At 35.4% G+C, this 24,958-nt stretch overlaps 1 protein-coding gene across 2 annotated transcripts in view; it reads right to left on the reverse strand.

Moving 5' to 3' along the window:
* Positions 1 to 24,958, reverse strand: part of SEPTIN7 (septin 7) — a 109,850-nt gene that overhangs the window by 33,436 nt on the left and 51,456 nt on the right. For both annotated transcript variants that reach the window (XM_059396580.1, XM_059396581.1), the window contains one exon: positions 11,389 to 11,495. In XM_059396580.1, coding sequence (XP_059252563.1) covers positions 11,389 to 11,495 — 107 coding nt within the window. The remainder of the gene's footprint in view (positions 1 to 11,388; positions 11,496 to 24,958) is intronic.

Consider the following 24,958-nt stretch of genomic DNA (forward strand, 5'->3'; position numbering starts at 1 on the left):
ATCCAATTCTCTTCTCAAATATTATACCGCATATTTGACAGAGGCAATCAGCAGACGTGCAGGCACTGAAAAAAAAATCCTACTAACTCTGACTAAAATCTTTAGTTCTCGTCACAATTTGCGAAAATATTCTATTTGAGAAAGAGTATTGGACTTAAATAATGCCAACAGCAATCTAAGATTTTCGGTAACCCTGAGCTATGTATCAGAACATATAACTCATTCATTTGGGGCATATGTTCCTGATAAAGTAAACACTGATTCAAAGAGAAAAAGGGAATAAGAATAATTGCCCCAGAAAAACACAAGCTTTCATTCAATGTACATTTATATCAAGGGCTAACTAAGACTAGAGGCTCTTCATATACTGACAGGTTAATTTAAGAGAGAAGAATTAGACACAAATGTTGAGTGTTAATTGCCAAAAGATGGTATGACTTAAGTACCATAAGACTTAAGGGAAAAATATCACCAATATGTGAAAAGCAACTTCAACTATTTATGTTTTGGAAAGGAAAAGTGACTAATTTCTAGGTAGAAATAGTTGAGTGTACCTTTTGGTATTATAAATATGATGTAGTTTCCATTTTCCTTGGGCATTTTTTACAGAGGCCAGGTAATGCATAAAGAGACTAAGGAACTAAGACTGCTAAGCAAGAAAGTCTGCAGCAACACTGTCCAACATAATGTTGGACAGTTTCTGAGATGATGCAAATGTTTTGTATCTGCACTATCCAATACAGTAGATACTTGCCATGCAGCTACTTAGCCCTTGAAATGTGACTAGAGCAACTTACAAGCTGAATTAACTATTTAATTTGAATCAACTTAAATTTAAATAGACACATATGGCCTGGTGACACTGAATTGGACAGTACAGGTCTAAGTCAGCCAACAGTTAAGACCAGTGGTCTTTATACTGTTTTAGTCCTAGTGTGAAATACCAGTGGAAATTCTGAACATCCCAAATATATTTATTTTTATCTACCAAATATACATAATTGGAAATCTGTTAATAAGTATTAACACAGTATTAATTCTCTGTAGATTAAAAAAGTAAACATCAATAAATAGGGTTCTTAATATTTTCTGGCCATTTTCAGTATCAACAATAGATGGTGTATTACTTGGAAGACCACTGTTTCACACCACATAGCTAAGATAATACAGCTAGTCTGAAACCAGGTTACTCTCACAACATGAGAAAGGCAAAATGAGGAAATAATCAGACTTACCAGTGTTAGATTTTCAAAACTTTTTTTAAAAAAGTGATATTATGCCACATGATTTACAAAGTTCCTATTTTATATATATGGTTGTCCTCTAGTCAAAGGACAATCGAGTTATTTGTCATTGAATATCAATTTAAAAAATGGACAATTTCCAACATCTCAATATACCTTGAATTTGCTTCCATCTCCTTCCATAAAAATAGCTTACTCATTTATGGTAACTGGCACTGAAGCAGAAATATCCAAAGTAATCATACCATCCCTTTCCTAATAATTCTTTAAATGACAAAGCACTGTATATTAGAAACTGATGCAAAATACAATTGTTCTACATGAGTCATCTCCCAATTTTACTCCCAAACCATTTCTGGTTCTCTTATTAGTAAATAAAGCCCATTTCTATCTTCAATAATAGGTTGTACACTAATCACACACCATACCAGCTTAAATTTTAAGATTCTTGTTTCTTTGTTTTTATAATCAGTTTAACTTAATTGTTTACTGATATAAAAAATTAAGATCTGTATTTTAAATACTTCAAAGAGTCTTTTTATAAAAGGTCTTTTCAGGCCTATGAATTTCTATGTATCCATATATGGTCAAATAGAAAGAAGAAGGCAACATATGGAAGATATCCAGAAAACTTAACTGTAAACTAGTGCCATTCACAGGATCCGACTGTATCCTATCATCTGGTTTTGCAAGTATCCTCATGGGATCCATGGAAAACAAATTAGTTCAAGTCCAGGAATTTCAAACTTTTCTTAAGAAATCTATTCCAAATGGCTACTTTCCCATGCACTTTACTTAAGCAGGTCACATCAGCATATTTTATGGCATCACTCAAAATCCTCTAAGATTAAATGCCTAATTTAATACTGAAGGAATGAATCAAGGGTATTTTCAATTATGTGTTTCTCTCTGAAAAATAAAACTAAAGCCCATTACATTACTTATGTATAATTAATTTACTGAGGCCTCATTTGGACTCCTACTTTCCAGAAATCCAAGGCACTCTTTTTTCTAATATTGTTCCATTTTTCAATCTGAGAAAAAAAAAAATTAAACATTCAGTGTTTCAATAACTTCTTTCATTTTCAAAAGACCATTAAAAGTTTTATAACATAATGTTTAAGAGCTGTTTAAGTAGAAAGTGTTACTTAATTAACTATATTAAATTTCATAGAGAGGGTTAAAATTTTCTGCCAGGAGCTTACCTCTCTACCCAAACTTGTTCAGGAGGTGGCATTACAGCCAAAGCTCTGCAGGGACTTGGGACAACAGAGACTTAAACAGCCTGAGATATTTCACTTAGCTAAAACACAAAAACTATCTATTATTTAATGCCTGATAAATAAATTAGATAGATATTTAAGATAAAGATAAGATATATAAGATAAATATCTATCTTAAATACTTCATTATGTTCCACAAGAAACTAAGAGGCAATGACCAAAGGTACAATACTTACACCTAAAGATTATTTCCTTCTCATCAAAACCCTGACCTAGTTTATTAAGAAAGCAGATCCAGGGATGCCTGGATGGCTCAGCCAGTTTAGAGTCTGCCTTCGGCTCAGGTTAGGATCCCAAGATCTTGGGATCAAGTTCCACATCCAGCTCCTTGCTCAGCAAGGAGCCTGTTTCTCTTTCTGCCCCTCCCCCTGCTCATGCTCTCTCTCTGACAAGTAAATAAATAAAATCTTAAAAAAAGAAAGAAATAAAGTTGTTCCAAAGATTTGAACTCTAGGGGCACCCCAGGTCATGATCTTAGGGTCATAAGATGGGAGCCCCACACTGGGGTTTGTCCTCAGCGCAGATCCCTTCTCTCCCTCTCCCTCTTCCCCTGCCCCCCACCCAGCTCTTGCTCTCTCTCTCAAATAAATCTTTAAGCACGCACAGGTGCGCACACACGCACATACACACACACTCCCTATATCACCACCCCTAACTTCCCCTGACTCCTTACACTGAGATCATAAGCAACTCATCCCTTTCATTTTCATTAGTGACCCCCCTCCTAAACCCTTTATTTCTTTTTCCTTTCCAAGCTCAGATATCTTTCTGATCCACAAAATTCATGAACCTCGATCTGACCGGAATTTCCCTGCTATCCAATAATCCTTCTATGTGCTCCTTAGTCTCATGCCACTCTCATTTCTCAGTATGGGTCTTCTCTACCCTATTTCTGTCCATCCTCAGCAAAGTACCTCATCTCTACATGAAGATAAGAGCATCCCCAATTTGTCTGAAGCAACAGCCCCAATTTGTCTGAAGCAACAGTCTTTCCTTCTGTTCAGTGGAATAGGTCCCTTTCTTCCTAAGGCTAATTTCTTAATCTATATAATCTAATTATTCCATATTGGAGTCATATTGACAAGAGTTTAGACTATTTATCCTTTATTTTCAACCTCTTGTCTCTTCAGGGATTAATTCCCCATATGATATAAACATTCTTAGGTCTTTTTTGGAAATAAAAACCAAACGACTGCCTCAGTACCCTACACTCAACCTCTAGGTATTCACTTTCATCCCTTCCTTCATAGCCATCCCATCATCAGTGCCTCATTTACTACTCACTTCCCAACCAGTACCATATTGCCCTTCATTCCTACTACACTAAAATCTGCCAAGGTAATCTATAGCACCTTACAGCAGCACATTCTCACTAAATCATATTTGTTTGCTATATCCTTCATGTGATTGGCTTAAGAACTTTGATTATGGAGGCACCTGGGTGGCTCAGTGGGTTAAAGCTGTCGTCCCAAAACTTGGCATAAGATAAGCATTCAGGGGCACCTGGGTGGCTCAGTGGGTTAAAGTCTCTGCTTTCGGCTCAGATCATGATCCCAGGGTCCTGGGATCAAGTCCCATATCGGGCTCTCTGCTTCAGCAGGGAGCCTGCTTCCCCCTCTGTCTCTCTGCCTGCCTCTCTGCCTACTTGTGATTTCTGTCTGTCAAATAAATAAACAAACAAACAAACAAATAAATAAATAAATAAAGCATTTAAATGTCTGTTCTATGAATAGCTCAAAAAACTATCAATATTGGACCAATATCAACAAGAGAGTTTCCCAACTGGGCTTTACAAAAAGGTCTCAAGGATTCTATAAAACATTATCTTAGGGAGAGGATTCTTTGCTTTCACCTTTCTTCACGTCCAAAATTTCTATACCCATTTAATCTTAATAGTGATCTGAAGAACTTCATAAACCAAGAAAAAAAGTTTTAAAGAGGACCAATATAAGGCTGCAAACTAAGAACTTTAAAAAAAAAGAAAAAGGGGCACCTGGGTGGCTCAGTGGGTTAAAGCCTCTGCTTTCGGCTCAGGTCATGATCCCAGGATCCTGGGATTGAACTCCACATCAGGCTCTCTGCTCAGCAGGGAGCCTGCTTCCCTTCCTCTCTCTCTGCCTGCCTCTCTGCCTACTTGTGATCTCTGTCTGTCAAATAAATAAATAAAATCTTTAAAAATAAATAAATAAATAAATAAAAGGGAAAAAAAGAAAAAAACTAACACTCTTGGGGTGCCTGCATGTCTCAGCTGGTTGAGTGTCTGACTCTGGATTTCAGCACAGGTCCTGAGATCAAGCCCTACACTGGACTCTGTGCTCAGCAGGGAGTTTGCTGGAGATTCTTTCTCTCCCTCTTCCTTTGTCCCTCCCCACTCCCATTCTCACACACTGTCTCTCTCTCTCAAATATCTTTAAAAAAATCTAACACACTAATTTCACAAAAGAAACTGAAGCAATTTAGTCTCAGAATAAAGGACAGTTTTTTCCTTGGAGACAGTTGGCAACCTTTCACAGACTTGAAATAGGATTCAAAAATTTTCAAATATACCAAAATTATAAAATTTGCTACTATATAATATTTTTCTTAAAACTTTGTTAATCTGAAGATCTATTTTTGAGAGTGGAACAAGTATTCAATGCTTTCTATCACTTCATTTTAATTAGTCTATTAAAAAATACATGAATAAAAACAGAAGTTAAATTTCATTCAATGTGAAATATTCTGCAAGAATGAAGGATAAACAGTACCCTCTCTCACTTCTTCCCATAGAGACAGGATAAAACCAGTTTGGATCAGCTAGAAACACTGCAAAGCAGTAGTTTTCAAAATGTATCCTGACTGGCAGATGCATAATCTGTGAACTTGGTAGAAACATGAATTCTTTGGGCCCTCCTTCAAACCCATTAAATAGCAAACTCTGAGGGGAGGTGGACTCAGCAATCTGTTTTAGCAGGCCTTCCAAATGACTGATGTACACCCAAGTGTGAGAACCACAAGTACCAAGAACTCTAGGACTAGAGTGTTGGCTCACATTTTGAGCTGCCGCATTCAGAGTCCTGAGGCCCAAGACAGGACACTGGGAATTAATCACAAAAGATTTCTATTTAATACTGAAAATTCCATTCAAATCAGAACCACTTATACACGAGAAGTTCAGAACTATCTCTCTATTAGTGTAAGCACCTTTTCTTTCCTTCCAAGATTGCAAATGTGGAAGAATTCCTTACGATACCAGTTTTTTATAAATAAATAATGCTCAGGGAGGAGATTATGAGATCACAGTCTTTATTAAAATCTCACTCCCTACCTTGCTACATCACAGCATTTTTCTTTTCTTTACCTTTTTTTTTTTTTTTTTTTTTTTTTTGACAGTTGGAAGTGTTCCAGAAAGTCTTCAGGTGAGAAACTGCAGACATATGCCTTTTGAAACTCGGGATTTTATGTTTCTCTTGGTCTGCCATGTCTGGGCTGAGATGTAATACTTCTGACCACCCTCCACAAAGAATTTATGAGCTTCCAAGAGGAGATTATCTTCTAGATTACTGAGCTTGGTGAAGAGCCAGTCAACTGTGAAAGAAAACTACCCTCTATTCTCTAAATAAATGGAATGACTCAGAACATGTTATGTTCTCTCCTGGATAAGTAAGAAAGAGAGTACACAGGATCTTCAACTTGTTTCCAGTATATGAAGGAATACCACCCAGAGTACTTCTCTGGGATTCTAGTCATTATCAACCCATTTCTCAGATGTTATAGATCTTAACTTTTGGTAAAAAGAAAAGATTTAAGAGTGATACACAGGCCTTTGTCATAAAAATCTTAGTAGAGATACTGTCAAGCCCTAATTACTCCTTTGTTTCCAAAAAAGGAAGACTTGGAAGATATTCACAAAAAGAGAACACTATTGAAATGGTACCTTAAAAGAAGGTTAAGTGAGTTAGACAGGATTATTTGGGAGACAAGTAAACGTAAAAACAATCCTGAGAGCCTCTTCCATATTCCTTAACAGATGCTAGCCTAAGAGAAATTATCTTCAGTGTCTGAAATATAAGGGACAATTATCTAGACAAGGAACTTTTCCAAATCAAAGAGAAAAAGACAGGAAACATTAAGATGATCAAAACACTTCAAGGAAATCTGAATAGTTAATGAGTATAAAAGACATGTTCAACCTCATAAGAATCAAAGAAATTTAACTGAAACAATAAAATACCTTTACTTAATGTGTCACAGATGTAAAACAGAAACAAGTGTTCAGAACCACCAAAAGAATGTATAAAAATATTCATATTGTTAAAAATTGAAAGCCTAAGTGCTTATCTACAGAATATAATTTATGATATAATCAAATACTGAAATACTACACAACAATGAAAAAGGACTATAACTATACAGTACAAATACCACAGACATAATCTTCAGTGAAAGAAATCAGACACAAAAGAGTATATATCTAAATGAAGTTCAAGAAAGACAAAATTAATTTATTGAGACAGAAGTCAGAAATCTATTTATATCTGAAGTTGGGTATAATACTGACTTAGGGGAGGCAAAAGGAAACTTTCCAGGGTGTTAGAAATGTACATTATGTTAATCTGGGTGGTAATTACCTAAATATATGAACATGTATACAAAAGTTCATCAAGCTTTATGCTAAAATCTATGCCCTTTTGGTATAAAGCTACATATTCATTTAAAAATTATATTAAGAAAATTTTGCTCAAAAAAAAATAGAAATAGATCAATAAAACTTTTTAAAAAGCTGACTCTGGCCTTGTTCTGAGACTATGAAAGAAGACTCACTGCTTTGTTAAAAAAGTTTGAGATGGTGGCCAAGGATCATGTCAGAGAGGTAAATTAGGTGGTTATTCTAATAATCTAGGCAGAGAGATGATGGAACCCTACATATGAGAGGTATAATAAAGAATTTTGGATATAACTGTGAAAGTAGAGATAACAGGATTTGTTGATGGCTACATATGGACTGAAAGAGAAAAAAGGAGTTAAGGATGGCTCCAAGTTTTTTGGTCTGAGCAACTGGTTTAGTAGACAGTACCATATAGTCTATCAGTATTTTTAATAAATTTGTTTGGCAAATTTATTTTTGGCATAAGGACTTTTAGGGGACATATTTTTGTTGAGCTGACCTAGAATGAATTCTTAATATGAATCTTATTCCTTATAAATACTTATCTTTTGGTATTCATATTTCTTTTCTGAAAGGCAAAATTATAAAAGCATGCTCACTGTATAAAATTGAGAAGACAGGAAAAATATTCAGTCTCACAATATGAAGAATCGTTGATGACAATATGATAATGAATTCTATTTAATATCCTTTTTATAATATGTAGACCATGACAGGATACACACAGTTGTAACTACATTACAAGCAATCTCTCATTTGAGCAAATACTTTGCTACAGAGTATGAAAGATTCAATTTCTTTATGTCAAATTCCTGAAATTGCAAGCACTGGTACTTTCATGTGTTAAGACACTGGTTTAAAAAAAAAAAAAGAAAAAATCACTGCATGGATGAATCAAGAAAGCTTGAGTATTGTTCTTTTGTCTTTATTAAGCAAAGTAAAATAAAACATGGAAAGGTACAAAATCTTCGTGAGTTAATTGGCTTCCATCATTTACCCAGCAGTAGTTTATTGGAATTTCAAGCTTAGTATTTAAAGGGAAGTCCTTACCCTTGAGTCCAGACTGCAAATTTAAACCTAACAAGCAACAGCAAACATCATGCATGTACTATTTGAGATTTAAAAAGTAAAACAAACAAAAAATCCCTTCCTGAAACTATCCCTTACTAGCTAGAGTCAGATGACTGGCTCTTTACTGCTTACAGAGGCATTTAAAATATATATATATTTTTTATTTATTCATTCATTTGACAGAGAGAGAGAGTGAGAGAAACATAGCAAGAGGGAACACAAGTAGCCGGAGTGGGAGAGGGAGAGGGAGAAGCAGGCTTCCTGCCAAGCAGGGAGCCCAAAGCCGATGTGGAGCTCGATCCTAGGACCCTGGGATCATGACTTGCCCGGAGGCAGACGCTTAATGACTGAGCCATTCAGGCACCCCGATAGAGGCATTTTTTATGTTATTTTAACAATTTTCACAGGACTTCACTGATCAAATCATTTTGTCTTCATTTTGTCTTAACTGCCTAGTTGGGAAACTCTCTCTATATAAGATTTTTAAAGGAAAAGGTTTAAAAAAGAAAGAAAACCAAAAAGCTGTCGGATGAAACATTATTAAATAGGGAGATTGTAGTAAAGGAAAGCTAATCCACCTATTAAGAACTGGTTAACCTATGAAACTAGCGTGTATTAAATATCAACAGTATAGAGACAGCATAATTTGACAGAAAACACACCAAACCAGACTGCTTAGATTTGTATCCAGTCCTGTCACTCTTTTTTTTTTAAGATTATTTATTTATTTATTCATTCATTCATTCAAGAGAGAAAGAGAGAGAGCACAAGACGTGAGAGGGTTAGAGGGAGAAGCAGACTCCCCACTGAGCAGGGAGCCCGATATGGGAGTCAATTCCAGGATCCCAGGATCATGACCTGAGCTGAAGACAGTTGCTTAACCAACTGAGCCACCCAGGCGCCCCAGTTCTGTCACTCTTAACTATGTGATCTCAGGAATATGACCATGTCCCTACCTCAGTTTCCACCCATGTAAAATGGCGGTAATAATACCACTTACCTCATAAAGTTGTTGTTAAGAATTAAGTAAGTTAATGCACATAAACTGCTTAGAATAATACCTGGAAGATACTAATGACTTACTAATGCAAGCCTGGCATTAACACCATATGCCAGAGCTACAAAGAGGACTCAGCAGTAATTACCAAGAACACTACTGGCAAGTACATGACCACTAAGATCTAATATATTTTAGAATAAATATTCTTTTTTTAAAGATTTTATTTATTTGAAAGAGAGAGCATGAGTGGGATGAAGGGCCGAGGGAGAAGCAGACTTCCCACTGAGCAGGGAGCCCAATGCAGGACTTTATCCTGGGACTCCAGGATCATGACTGAGCTGAAGGTAGACGCTTAACCAACTAGGTCACCCAGGTGCCCCTAAAATAAATATTCTTGAACTTAGGAATCTGCACTGTGTGGTTTCTTTAACATTTCTACATACATAGTTTACTTATCTTGAATTTAAATACCTAAATTAAAAAATTAGAACTTCCTCCTCTTGTTTAGGGTTAAAATATACAACACTGGGGGCACCTGGGTGGCTGAGTGGGTTAAAGCTTCTGCCTTTGGCTCAGGTCTTGATCTCAGGGTCCTGGGATCGAGCCCCGCATTGGGCTCTCTGCTCAGCAAGGAGCCTCCTCCCCGTCTCTCTCTGCCTGCCTCTCTGCCTACTTGTGATCTCTGTCAAATAAATAAATAAAATCTTTTAAAAAACATATATACAACACTGATCACAAAATAAATAAGCAAGGTAGTGTCAAGTTTATCGAATACAATTTTGCAAGTAATTTGAAATTTCAAACTCTATGAAAGATACAAAAAAATTTCCTAAAAGAGAAAAACTTCAAAAAAAGAAACAAAATATCCACTTGACAGAATTACTTCTTAAGACTCTAATTACTAAACTGCATCTTGCAGTTTGATATGTATGAGTTTCTGCCCAGGATTTCCCGAGTGTCCTTCTACCCTGTGCACTAGAATAATCACTACCAATCCTTCAAATCCACCTCCAGCCTGAATAAAGCCTGTTCCAATGAGAACTATTCACCCCCCTCCTCTCTGCTTATGGGCTATATATTACTACTGTACCGTTCCACTAACAATTTTTTTTCAATTAACAGTTTAAAGGAGTACTGAAACAAAAATGTAATGTGAACCACATAAGTAATTTAAAACTTTTCAGTAGCCACTTTAAAATATTATCTCTGGAAAGTGTAATCAATATAAAAAAATTAGTAATAAGATACTTTGTATTTGTTACATATTAAATTGTCAAAATCTGGGATGTATTTTATACTTGCATAACATCTCCATTTGGAGCTCAACAGGCACATGTGACTACTGGCTACTGTACTGAACAGTAGAGATCTGGAGCCTAGAGTATTCTGTCACATGAAGTATGGTCTAACGGTCAACAGCATCAACGTCACCTAAAATTTTTAGAAATGCAGAATTTCAACCCATCTCAGACTAAATTAACCTAAAACAGGAACTAAATTTAACAAGTTGATCTAAATACACAGTACAGACTGAGAACTACTTAATTAGACTACACATAGCTTAGGAGCCTTAAAATTCCAATTGCCATTCATCTATCACATAGGACTATGCCACTGAGTAATACAGAGCACTGTATTTAAGTAATAATGGCTTTTCTGCAAATCAAGCTTTTTCTACCCTATCTATTAGCACATTCTCCAACAGTGGAAATACATCTATACTACCCAAATACATCCATACTACCCTTGCCGCATATGTCTACTGAGCACTTGAAATATGACCGGTGTAACTGAGAAACTAAACTTTAAATTTTATTTGCTTTTAACTTACTCAAACTTAACAGCTAAATATGGCAAGCAGCTACCATGTTGGACAGCCTAACTCTAGGGGTATTATTTAGTACTTCACAGTATAATCTATAGGAGGGTCCTAGGGACAAATTTAATAGAAGGTTCTAGCCAAGATAATTCCTCTAAATTCACCTTCTCTTTTTAATCATCAATCAGGTTTACCATTTTATATTGGATGAGGCCAAATATAAAACCTACCTCTAGGGAAGCATAATAAAAGTTATAGCATGTATTTTGTGTGTGGTAACATTACCCCAGCTTATCATCAATGAACAATACAAATGTACATACCTGTACTGTCTTTTTTATTCTATGGGATGGACCTGGATACTCTGGAGAATACAAATCTGTGAGGAATAATGAGTTGATTAATGTTGACTTCCCGAGTCCAGATTCACCTAAAAGAAAAGGGGGAGGAAAAATTTGTTAAAGTTGGCTACTTTATCAACCTTAAATATTCAACCATTACCATAACCAAACTTGCTTTATTTAAGTAATTCTTGATGGAACAAAGAAGTGACATTAGAAAACATACTATAAAGACTCCCTGTTAGAATAAGTTCTTTGTCCTCATTTTCTTATAAGATTAGAGTCATGCTTTCAAGGAATCTTTTTAGCTTTGTAATCCTACAATCTGCGCCCCTTAAAAGTAATGCATCTAATACAACAGTCTCCATTTTTAATAGTAATGTATTCCTAGAGACCAAAGTTAGCTATGAAAGAAACACCCAAGTTTGGAAAATGTAATTGCTACTTCAGTGAAATAAAACATAAAAAAAAATTAGGTATAAACATTTATTATAGGCAATAATTAATGAATGACCCCCCCCCAAAAAGAAATCATACAACTATAAAAAGCAGAAATCTGCTGATGAAAGAAAAATTAATCAAAATGCATCTCAGTATAAAACTGAATCACAAAAAAAGTACTTCCAATTTATCCATCACCTTAATTATAAAGGGTACCTTTCCATAAACCAAATCCCAAAAAAAGTCATAGGTAATTACTTTTTAGAGTGCTCCTGACTGAGGTAAGAGGTAGGAATGGAAGAAGGCAAAAAACAATTTCTGCTCAGATTCACATACTCTTCTTTAACTCTTTATGTCAAGTTTAATACAACATATGATATATAAATTATATATATATAATTTTTACCAAAACATAAATAGCTTCGAGATCTACATAATATAAGACTAAATAAATTAAAAATCAAACTGCAATTATCAATTAATATAGCACAATTAAAGAATCTAGTTATTGTTAATAGTTCGGCTGGTTTAAAAGACACCTATAGCCTAAATAACTGATATCACAATATCAGCATTACTATTTCTGTCCAGGTTAAGTTCTTTCTTTTTATACTGGCTCCCAAGAAAGTTAAGATCTATACTAGGTTGTCAGGGCTTACCCCTTTGAATGAGGGGATGTCACTTTTTTCTGAATGTAAAAATTCCAGAAATTTCTAAGACCAAGGAAAATACAGATTTTTGATACCTACTTCTTTCTCAACTCTTATATACTGAATAAAAGAGTAAAGACTACAATAAAACCCAAGCCTGTAGGGGATAATCAGAAATATCTAGGCCTTACAGACGCCACTGTCCTATTGCTACTCACTATCTAGCCACAGTCAACCCCATCATGTTTTTCTTTTTTTCTTTTATATTTTTTTTTAAGATTTTATTTATTTACTTGAGAGAGAGACAGTGAGAGAGAGCATGAACGAGGAGAAGGTCAGAGAGAGAAGCAGACTCCCCATGGAGCTGGGAGCCCGATGCGGGACTCTATCCCGGGACTCCAGGATCATGACCTGAGCCGAAGGCAGTCGTCCAACCAACTGAGCCACCCAGGCGTCCCAACCCCATCATGTTTTTCAACATTGCTATGGGCTGCATCTCCTCCAGGCTGTTTGCAGACAAAGTTTCAAAGACATCAGACAATGGATCTTGGAATACAGCATCAAGAACTAATAATGTACTGTCTGGTGACTAATATAATAAAAAATAAGAAGAGGAAGAATTACACACCATACACACACAAACACAACAAGAACTTTCATGGCCTGAGCACTGGAGAGAAAGGACTTGGTTCTAAAGGTCCCTGCTTTCGCAGATTATTTCAGGATTTATGCCAGGGTGGTGACTTCACATGCCATATAGCACTGGCAGGAAGTCCATCTACAGGGAGAAATCTGATGACAAGAATTTCATCCTGAAGCACAGGGTTTAGCGTCTTGTCCACGGCAAATGCTGGAACCAACACAAACACTTCCCAGTTTTTCATCCACACTGCCAACACCAAGTGGCTGAATGGCAAGCATGTAGTCTTTGACCAGGTGAAAAAGGGCATGACTACTGCGGAAGCCACAGAGTGCTTTGGGTCCAGGAATGGCAAGATGAGTGAGAAGATCACCACTGCTGACTTGGACAATTCTAATAAATATGACTTGTGTTTTATTTAAAACAAAAAAAGAGAAGAAAAATATCTATAATATTTTCATTTAGAAGCATAAATGAAAAATTTGCATACCTGTAAAAATATTTTGGGCTGCCAAATGTAAAAGTATACTAAATTCAAAAATTAATACTGCACTGACTAAAAGTATGTTTAGAGACCTTATTTTAATTAACTTTAAAAACAATTTTTCTTTTTTTTGGTGTTACAGGGTAGAAGAACAAGAGGAAGCAGGGTAAAATGAAAGGCATGACATGTCAAAGGGGGAAAAAAGCCTGAAAGGCAACACACCAAAATGTTAATAGTGGTTACTACAGAGTAGAATTGGAGATAAGATTTTTTTTTTTCTTAGCTTTCCACATTTCTGTGTGCTCTAAATTTCCTTCACTAACTTAATTTTTTATAATTTTAAAAGCATTCTTGAGTGACATCAGCAAAATGACAGACTTAAGAAGTTCCAAGCCCTCATAGAAACATCAAAAACAACTAGAGACTGGCTGCATTAACTTTATAGGAGCTCTGGAAAAAGTCAAAGCTTTACAGCAACCAAACAAATGCCTAGTTAAGAAAGTACCATGAACAACAAAGTTCAGGTCATTTTCATTTTCTCTTGCTCTATTCTCTATATGGGTATGTCTGGGACTCAAGGGATTTAGCAGCCCTCAAATCAGATGGAATAGAGCTGACTTTTCTTAAAATATTCTAACCTCTCCAGGGTTAGGTCTGGTCTGTGTCGATACCATGGTAAAAGCTGAAGGCAAACTATAAATCCATGGATGCCTGGAGCAGAAAATTATGGATGGGTATAATAAAGTATATACCTGATCCTAGAGAATTTAGGCTCATGCTTCTCCTATTAAAGATTAAGACTATTTGCTTTTTGTTCTTGAGCAATTCTCGTTTTGGGAACAATGGTTAAGACTGTTTAACTTTAAACAGCATGTATCTTATACTATTATAAAATGTCAAAATACTGTCTGCTTTTTTATACTCACTAAAAAAATCAGAAAACACCTAACTATACTTTCACTTACGATTTTTCCCCCCAGGGAATTTTTTTCTCTATCTTCATTTAAACTCCTGTCATTCACTACATGAAGTAATAGCTTGCATACTCTGAACTAAAACTTAGGTCTGGTCAATTTTTAACATGTCAGGGAGGAGATATCTAAATTAGTTAACTTCCATCCACTCCTAGACAACTCACATTAAAACTGAAGCTTTAAGATTCAATTCATATGTGATGCCCCTGAATGTTGGTTATAACAACAAAAGATAGCTTATTTTGCTTACAATCAAGGTGAACATTTCAGGAAACTTCACCAACAGTCTCAGAGGTTTAAAAAATGTCAGAGTAAATTATTGGTGAGTTATACAGACAGAAGTAGGTAACCTTCAAATTAAAAGAAAATAAATATCCTATCTGACAACTTATTCTGTACATTTTATATTCCTTTAGACTGATCTAGAATATAAACCGTAACTACAGTAACTGGGTGATCTCTATAGAAGTAAACACAACAAAAACTGAGTATCATTTGGCCAAGAAAAAGAATTTCAGAATCCAGTTTAACTTGGCTCACATTTCTCTACCTCTCATCTTCCACATTTATGCAAGTAGTTGTTTCTAAGTTATTTAGACTTATTCTGAACTGTTCTCGGCAAAGTACAATTTTTTTCATGAACTGCTCAATTTCTTTAATTCAGAGATACACATTTCCTTCATCAATGTTTCTAAAAATGAACATCTCTCATAGTCGAAATGTGTATTTACTATACTAATTTTTCAGCATCTTTTTATTTTTTCATCATAAGTGTATTCTTTAATCCCCATATCCTATTTCCTTCATCCCCCCACCTACCTCCCCTCTTGTACCATCAGTTTGTTCTCTATAGCTAATGGTCTATTTCTTGATTTGCCTTTTTTCCCCTTTGCTGATTTGTTTTTTAAATCCCACATGTGAGTGAGATCATATGATAGGTCTTTCTCTGACTGACTCATTTCACTTAGCATTATACTTTCGAGCTCTAGCCATGTTGTTGCAAATGGCAGGGCTTCATTCCTTTTAATGGCTGAATAATATTTCATTATATATAAACATGTAATTGTATAATAATATATAATGGAATATTAGAATATGAAGAATGGTGTGTACACACACACACACACACTTCATTCTTCTCTATCCATTCATCTATTGATGGATATACTTGGGCTACTTTCATAGTTAATAACACCACTATAAACATAAGGGTACATGTACATGTATTCTTTTGAATTACTGGTTTTGTAATTTTGGGGTAAACATCCAGTGTGTGATTACTGAATCAGAGTAATTCTATTTTTAACTTTCTGAGGAACGTCTATACTGTTTTCGCAGTGGCAGCACCACTCTGCATTCCTACAACAGTGCATGAGGATTCCTCTTTCTCCACATCTTCACCAACAGTTGTTTCTTGTGTTTTTGATTTTACCCATTCTGATAGGTGTGAAGTAGTGATATCTCATTGTGGTTTTGACTTATGTCATTTACAAATATCTTCTCCCATTCAGGTTTGCCTTTTAGTTTTATTGATTGTTTCCTTTGCTGTTCAGAAACTTTTCATTTTGATGTAGTCCCAATAGTTTATTTTTGCTTTTGCTTCCCTTGCCTCAGGAGACATACCTAGGAAAATGTTGCTATGACCAGTATCACAGATTCTTGCCTGTGCTCTCTTCAAGGATTTGTATGGCTTCAGGTCTCACATTTAGGTCTTTAAACCATTTTGAGTTTATATTTGTGTATGGAGAAAGAAAGTGATCCAGTTTCATTCTTTTGCATGTTGCAGTTTTCCCAACATAATTTGTTGAAGAGACTTTTTCCCATTGTATATTCATTCCCCCTTTTTGAAGACTGATTGACCATATAACTGTGGGCTTATCTCTGGGCTTTCTGTTCTATTCCACTGAACTACGTGTCTATTTTTATGACAGTACCATATGGTTTTAATTACTACCATTCTGTAATATATCTTGAAATCTGGACTTATAATACCTCCAGTTTTATTTTTTCTTTTTCAAGACTGATGTCACGTCACTATTTGAGGTTTTTTGTGGTTCCACACAAATTTTAGGATTTTTTTATTCTAGTTCTATGAAAAATGCTATTGGTATTTTGATAGGGATTGCATTAAAATTTATAGACTGCTTTGGGCAGTACAGACATTTTAACCATATTTATTCTTCCAACCCATAAATGAAATGTCTTTCCACTTATTTGTATTATCGTGAATTTCTTTCATCAGTGTTTTCTAGTTTCCAGATACTTAACAACTAACTCTTTGGTTAAGTTTTTTCCTAGATATTTTATTATTTTTGCTGCTATTATAAATGGGACTGTTTTAATTTCACTTTCAGTTGTTCCATTATTAGTGTATAGCAATGCAAAAGATTTCTGTACAATGATTTTGTATCCTGTGACATAAGTGAATTCATTTATCAGGTCTAGTTTTGAGAGTTTTATTGTACTATTTCTTACGTCCCCCAAATCAAATCTGATTATATATCTCATAGATCATATCCTGGAATCAAGGAAGTAAGATCAAAATACTTCTGTCAAACTCAAACTTAATTAAAGAGCCCAATCAAAGGAAAGAGACCTTAATATTTTTCCCTAAAGTTCAGAATTTGACATTTAATTTTTAGAATGAGTTACTCTGTACTAAGATGATTTCTATTTCTTTCTAATTCACAGGACTGCAATGGGACAGAAGATTTTAACCATAAAGAAGGTAACTAAGACCATCTCCCACCAACTCTAACTCATGAGGTGAAGGAACAAAGTTCCCCCAAAGAAGGTTACAAACTGTAGGAGAAAAGGTTCTTCAAGGTCCCAGTTTCATTCAGGGAAAGGAGGTAGAAGGAATGTACTAAGAAGCAGTTAAGAATTTACTATGAGGTAACTGTGTTGAACATACAATGGGAGATCTAGATAAAGCAGTAGAAGGGTTGGTGGGGTAGCTGAGAAAGGGATGAGAATCTACAAGGCAATATATAAGAGAACCCAACATTGTGATGAAGGAAGACTAAATGTTAGTTATGGAGGCTTTAATCCCTACAACTTCTTAAAGAAAGGAGGGATGCTTTCATTGGTGACCTAGAAAGGAACCTCAAAGTTGTGATTTGGACTCAGGCTTTCTTTCCCTTATACCAATATTTTCTATCTTCAAATCTTTCTAAAACCAAATGTGTATTTTCTTCATTATAACCAGAAAGCATAATGCAATATAGATAAAATTACATAGAAATAAAATTCTAGCAAGTTAATTTTTAGCCATCTAAAAACAAGGTAAGTTATCATTTTGGTCCCACATATTTAAACATCCTTATCATGATTAAGATCATGAGATAAGAAATCCATAACTATTTGACTAATAATTTCTTCTTGTAATAATTTTTCTTTTACTTGCCCTGATAAAGACTTTAAGATCACACTGAAAACCGAAAACAGTGTCAAATTCTTCTTTTGATGATTTTATTTATTTGAGAGAGAGAAAGAGTGCACAAGACTGAGAGAGAGTGCAGCAGAGGGAGAAGGAGAAGCAGACTCCCCGCTTAACAGTGAGACAGTGAGAGCCCAGGACCCTGGGATCATGACCCAAGCCAAAGGCAGACACTTAACCGACTGAGCCACCTAGGTGCCCCAACAGTGCCAAATTCTGACTATAAAATATCCTCAAAAAGCGATGTGAAATATTACTTAGTGCTTTGCAGGAAATATAATTCTGTAAATACTTTTTAAAAATCTACTATGTACCAGGCACAAGGGATTAAAAGGGCAAAATAAGACAGAGTAGGGGAGACAAATAAGTAAGCACATGCTATGAGCTCTGTAGTTAGCTATATTTAAGATGCTAGAAAACACAGAAGAGTAACTTCTAAATCAGATGGGTTAAAGATTTCCAGAAAGAGGTGACAACCAAACAAGAACTTGAAAGATAAATAAAAACTGGCAAAATAAAGAAAGGTACAGAAAAGAACTCATTAGACAGAAAACAGAAGTCTGAATCAGTGCAATTTATTCAGATAAAATACTATGTATGAGTTTCAGCCTCACAGCTACTAAATCAGTCTCCAGGGCCAAGGCTTGGGAATCACTAGTGATTCTGCTCTGTAGGCAATGGTAGAGAACCACTGGCAAGCATACTAAGAGAGGAAGGCTTTAAAACAAAACAAAACCAAAAAAATGAATTTAAACATATTTAGGGCTTAATGGGGGGATGAGACAGAAAAACTTTTTTTTTTTAAGATTTTATTTATTTATTTATCAGAGAGAGTGACAGAGAGCACAAGCAGGGAAGCATGAGGCAGAGGGAGAAGCAGGCTCCCCACCAAGCAAGGAGCCCGACATGGAACTCGACCCTAGGACCTTGGGATCATGACCTGAGCTGAAGGCAGATGCTTAACCGACTGAGCAACCCAGGCGTCCTGAGACAGAAAACTCTTAAAATGACTTATAGAATTTTGTTTTGTACAACTAGCAGAAGCAATTGTCCAGTGGTTATTAGTACAGCATTTAACTTCAGGCTTTCTGGATGAGAATCTTACCTTTATAGCATGATTACAGCAAACAACATACTTGAACTTTAATGCTTCTTCACATATCAAATTAAACATAATACATGAACTGATAAACTAAATAATACATGTGAAACCTAAGCACAGTGCCTGGTGCACAGTAAATACTCAATAAAAAGTACTTTCTCTGTGAAAATATTTACTGAGATTAATAATACACGAAAAGGTAAGAAGAAACAGGATGAATTAAGATAAAAACATTTTAAATTTAACACCCCTTTCAAATTAAAAGTCAAAGATTTTACATCAATACAGAATTAGAAGAATTAAATTCACTTAACTTTAAGCTGTACTTTATCAGTTTTAAAAGCCAACTTTTTTTTTTTTAATAATTTTTATTTATTTATTTGAGAGAGGGAGAAAGCAAGCATGAGAGGAGAGAGATCAGCGGGAGAAGCAGACTCCCTGCTGAGAAGGGAGTCCGACGTGGGACTCGGTCCCAGGACTCCAGGACCCCAGGACCACGACCCGAGCCAAAGGCAATCGCCCAAACAATGAGACACCCAGGCGCCCCCAAAAGCCAACTTTTAAAAGATGGATATAAATCTTAGAATAGGCATGGATGGACTAACAAAAATAGATGCAAATTTATGTACAAGTACACACAATTAGTTCCTATGTACAATGCACTATAGTAGAGGCTTATGTTATGAAGATTTAAAAACAAGAAATTCATTCTTACCCCTCCACCATACATACCCCCATACAAATCTATACACATACCCAGACACATGTCCTCTATCTGGGTGGGAGAAGGCTACAATTTACCATTTCATTCTAACAAGGTATAAGGAAGATAAGCATAAGGTACTAAAGCACATAGAAGAGGCAAGAAACACAAGACTGTTATGGACCAATGAAAAGTTTCCCAGTAAAATAAAAGCTACATTTTGAAGGGTAGGTTGGACGTAGGTAGTACTCCCAATATTCCTAAGATGGAAGAAAATTTGACCTAAAAACCTAGGTGACTTCAACTTTCCTAAATAGGGTATCTTGCTTCACCTACCCTAACCTAACATACGTACAGTTCTTAGCTGCACACCACCATACCAACTGTCTGTTGTGAATGGCTGCTGCCACAAGGGCCCTGAGCAGAATATCCAAATAGGGAAAGTTGGTATCTATATTTGGTGTAATTCCTTCTCATGCTAACCTAGCCGCTCAAATCTACCACAATAGTATTTTTTCCCTAAAGTGAGGAGGATTTGAATTTAAGACAGTTTTGAATCTGGCTCCAGAGTCCAAGTCATGTCGTAGCTTCTTGAATGCTTCTCTAAGGGTAATGCACTCCTCTTTTTCCTTCCTTGTTCCTGCTGGCTGAAATGTAACCATGATGCTCGGAGCTGAATTAACTACCTTAGACCATGAAATATACTGGGCAGAGAACATGCCTAGTGAAGCAACAAACAAGGAAGTACCTGGGGAACACTGAAAACTTAAAGCAAAGACATCACTTCAATCCAAAACTATTCAACTCTGGATTCTGAAATAGAGGAAGAATAAATTTCTAACCTGTCATACACTGTTATTTTAGGATTCCATTATTTGTAGTAAAATTTAATCAAATAATATTAACAAGCAAGACAAGCAAATGCAAGTACAAAAAACTAAAAGTCTCATTTCAGTAAGACAAAAAATTAAAAACAAACTACACAAGATTTAAAAAATACATTTTAAGAATATTAATGCAATAGGGGCGCCTGGATGGCTCAGTGGGTTAAAGCCTCTGCCTTCGGCTCAGGTCGTGATCCTGGGGTCCTGGGATCGAGCCCCACATCGGGCTCTCTGCTCCGTGGGGAGCCTGCTTCCTCCTCTCTCTCTCTGCCTGCATCTCTGCCTACTTGTGATCTCTGTCTGTCAAATAAATAAATAAAATCTTTGGAAAAAAAAAAGAATATTAATGCAATAAACATGTCATCGAAATACAAATTATTGTATATTAATTAATCTAAGGAGAAAACTAGAAACTCAGTGTTAAGTTTTTGCTGTGTGTCCTTAGATTCTACTAATTCTCTCATTTATAAACTTTACCTTGGTTTATTTTAAAGTCTCATATGATAGAAGAATAAAAATAGCAACGAAACTTAAAAATGCACAAGACATCAACTTAGAAACAGTGAGTTAACAGACCATCCACGGTAAAAGACTAATAGGCCTCTCAGATACAGACAAACCAAGTGGTTAAAAATGGAAACGCTCTGAATTAATAAGCTTGATTGTCAGAATACACTGTATTATTTAAGAAAAATGTAAGAATAACACAATTCAGAATTCTATATCCTAACTTAAGAAAACAAAATTATCCAATAAAATATAAACAGAATGCCTATCTGCATCATTTTATATTTCTTTATCACTTTATATTTCTTTATCACTAACATTATATTTGTTTACATGAATAAAACATGTAGTATTTTGTATTCCTTTATAACTAATATTTTAAGATCTGTTAAATGAAATGCACTATAAATGTTCAGAACAAAGTCACTGTCCCTCATTTTAACAGACCTTAAGAGAAATAACTGGATTTAATATTTTTTCTGTCCTTGTTAAAACAAAATATTATAATATTTAAAGATGTTAAATACTTGAAGAAAATTCTAAAATAAGAGTAACTGAGTTTGTTATATTGCCCCCTTACTTTAACATTAGATACAAGTTAAAATAACCCATGTCCTCTTTGAAGCCTAGCCCATGAAAGTCATGCATATCCCATCATCATTGAAAATTATTACATTTCAAGTCTAAGAAGAAAACATTCATGAAAAGTTTGTTCACAAGGTTCTGAAGAAAGTCACATCAATAATTATTTGTAACAGTTAAGGTAAGGTTCCTTTAGGTTATTGGGATTATAAAGGCTCTCAGAGGTCCTATAATTAAAGAGACTGTTCTACCCAGCAGCTCCTCAACTTTGCAGCCTTAGACTATTACCCCCAAACCCCTAAAATATTTAGTAACATCTAACATATGAAGCATACTTTGAGATATTATACTGTGTAGTTCTTATAAATTATTTTTCCTTAATCATACATCGTTATAGCACCTAATATAAGTAACAGTACTGTCTTAGTTATTGTTAAGTAGAGAATACACAGCTTAAACCTTGAGGATTTTTCATTTCTATACAGCATATAAACACTTAAGCACAGATGCTCCTCAGTTTTATCAATTAGTGGCTTGGAAAAACCTACTTCACTACACAAACTGTGTAAGGAACACACATAATGTGGTTTTATTATCAACATCATTTGCTAATTATGTAGTCTCAGAACATTAGAACTAGAATAGTCCTTAGAGACACAAATCAAACCACTTAAACATTAGAAAATGAAGCCAAAAAGAAGTTAACTGACTATGCCAAGAGCACATCAAGGTCAGTGGTAGAGCAAGAACCATAAAAACCCTGTTGCAATCCCCAACCTTGGGGTTCTGCTCTTCATGTAAATCTGCTTCTACATGAAGTCTCTGGGATTCTCCATGGATTATCCATGGAGGCAGCTGTTTTCAAACTTTTATTACCACAATTTACAGAAAATAGAGAAGCTGCCTCTACACACATTTTCCATGAAAACCCAGCATACACATACATACAAGTATACTTATCTGTATTGTACAAATGTATGTGCATACAAACTTAAAAATTTAATGAAATAACACTCATGTTAAGCAAAATACACTCATTTTCAAATCATTTTTATTTTTCATTTTTTAAAATGGCTCACTAAATTCATATCATGATCCAATTTGAAAAAACCTGCCAAGGAGGATTCAAAGTTTCATTCAGATAAATCATCTCCCAACATCCTATAGCTTCTGCATCCCAACAGCTATCCTCTGATACACTATTACAATCGACAGAAAATACAGACACAAAAAATTTCATTTTATGATTATTTATTAATAGCTGCTAATGTTGGAACTGGGGACATTTTGCCCTCGAAAGTTTAATTTCATTGAGAAACAAGCTATAGTTAAACAAAAAATACAGTCGGCATACATAAAGTATATATAGCTTGAAGTATAGCTTGAAGAATCAAGGAAGACTTCACAGAGCAAGCTGCAATTCACTGAGATAAACATAGGAACTAACCAAGAAAACCAGTGAACAGTTAAATAATGCTTACATGTGGAGTGGCTTTTTAGAAAGGCAGAAGCTCAAAACCTGTGGTTTAGCACTTATGAAGAAAAAAAGGAAGCATAGGAGGATAAATAATTTTAAGAGTAAGGAGGATACAATTATTTTTAGAGAAATAAAAGATATCTACTAAGAGCAAATAGGCAACTGAGAACAGTTTTAACTGGAGATAAAACTAAAAAAAAAATCAAGGCGCCTACACAAACTATCACAAAGTATCAAGGCTTTTTGCTTTTCTCAAAAAAACTGAAACTGGAAGTCACCGGCAACAAATATTATTGGGGTAGGGGGAGCTCCTGAGTGGTTCAGTTGGTTAAGCCATGGCCTTCGGCTCAGGTAATGATCCTGGAGTCTGGGGATCAAGTCCCACATGGGGCTCCCAGCTCTGCACGGAGTCTCCTTCTTCCTCTGGCCTTGTCCCCTCTCATGCTCCCTCCCTCTCTCTCTCTCTCAAATAAATAAAATTTTAAAAAATAAATATTATAGGTATAGCTTTATTAAAATGACATGGAATGCCTCTGAGCAAACATACAATCAAAGAAAAGGCCTTACATAAACAGACTGGCTAATGTTTTGTTAAAATAAAATGGTATGGTATTATTTTTGATCCCCTGCTCTGACAGGTTTCAACAACTGAACAAGTACACTTGCTGTGGGGTTAAGAGTAATTTATCATTCTGCATTATGCTGTAAAAAACACAAACAAACTTCGATCCTAATTCCTTCCCTGTCACTAGGAGCTTAATGACACAGACCATGTTTTATCCATATCCAGATTTTTAGGGAATAGAATACCATCTGCTACTTTATAGGTGGTCATTAAATAAATGAATGAGGAATGCAAAGATGTTGTCCTACAGGGCAGAATTTGATCAAGACCATGAATGAGATATCCAAGAGTAACAGAATTTCAGAGAACTAAGGATCTCAACAGCTTAGAAAAGAGGTCATATTTCAATGAGGTTTTGAAGGCTGAAGGAGCATTCCAACTATCTGGAATATTATAGGTATAAAAGACCACTTTACAGCAGCTTGCAGCAACAGCATGGGAAAGAAAGCAAAGGTTTAAAAAAACAACAACAACAATATTTAACTCCTTTCAGGAGGCCTGTACTGGAATTTAAACAAGAGGAAAGCCTGGTGCTTGAGAGATCCTGTAGATCTTTTCTAACTTGTCCACTGCTTGCCTACTCTTGTTTATCCGGAGGTCTGAAATCAGTTTTATACAAATTCAAATACAAGTTCACCACAATACATAGTGACCTTGATCAAAATAATAAAATAATCTAATTAAATTATTTTATTTTTTTAAGATTTTATTTCTTTATTCATGAGAGACAGAAAGAAAGACAGGCAGAGGAAGAGGGAGAAGCAGGCTCTCCACAGAGCAGGGATTCTGACATGGGACTCGATCCCAGGACCCCAGGATCACGATCTGAGCCAAAGGCAGATACTAAACTGACTGAGCCACCCAGGCACCTACTTAAGCTATTTTAGTAAAATTTATTAGCACTGTACCTGACATTAAAAAATCATCTCCAATATTATGTATTATTATGATCCAGGTGTTACTTTCAGCTGAAGTAGAGATGAGACAGTATCAAACTATATGGAGTTCTTAACCAGAATCCACCAGTGTTATTTAAGGAGCTAT

Source organism: Mustela nigripes, chromosome 4 (genome assembly GCF_022355385.1).
Source record: "Mustela nigripes isolate SB6536 chromosome 4, MUSNIG.SB6536, whole genome shotgun sequence".
In the NCBI taxonomy this organism is placed as follows: domain Eukaryota; kingdom Metazoa; phylum Chordata; class Mammalia; order Carnivora; family Mustelidae; genus Mustela; species Mustela nigripes.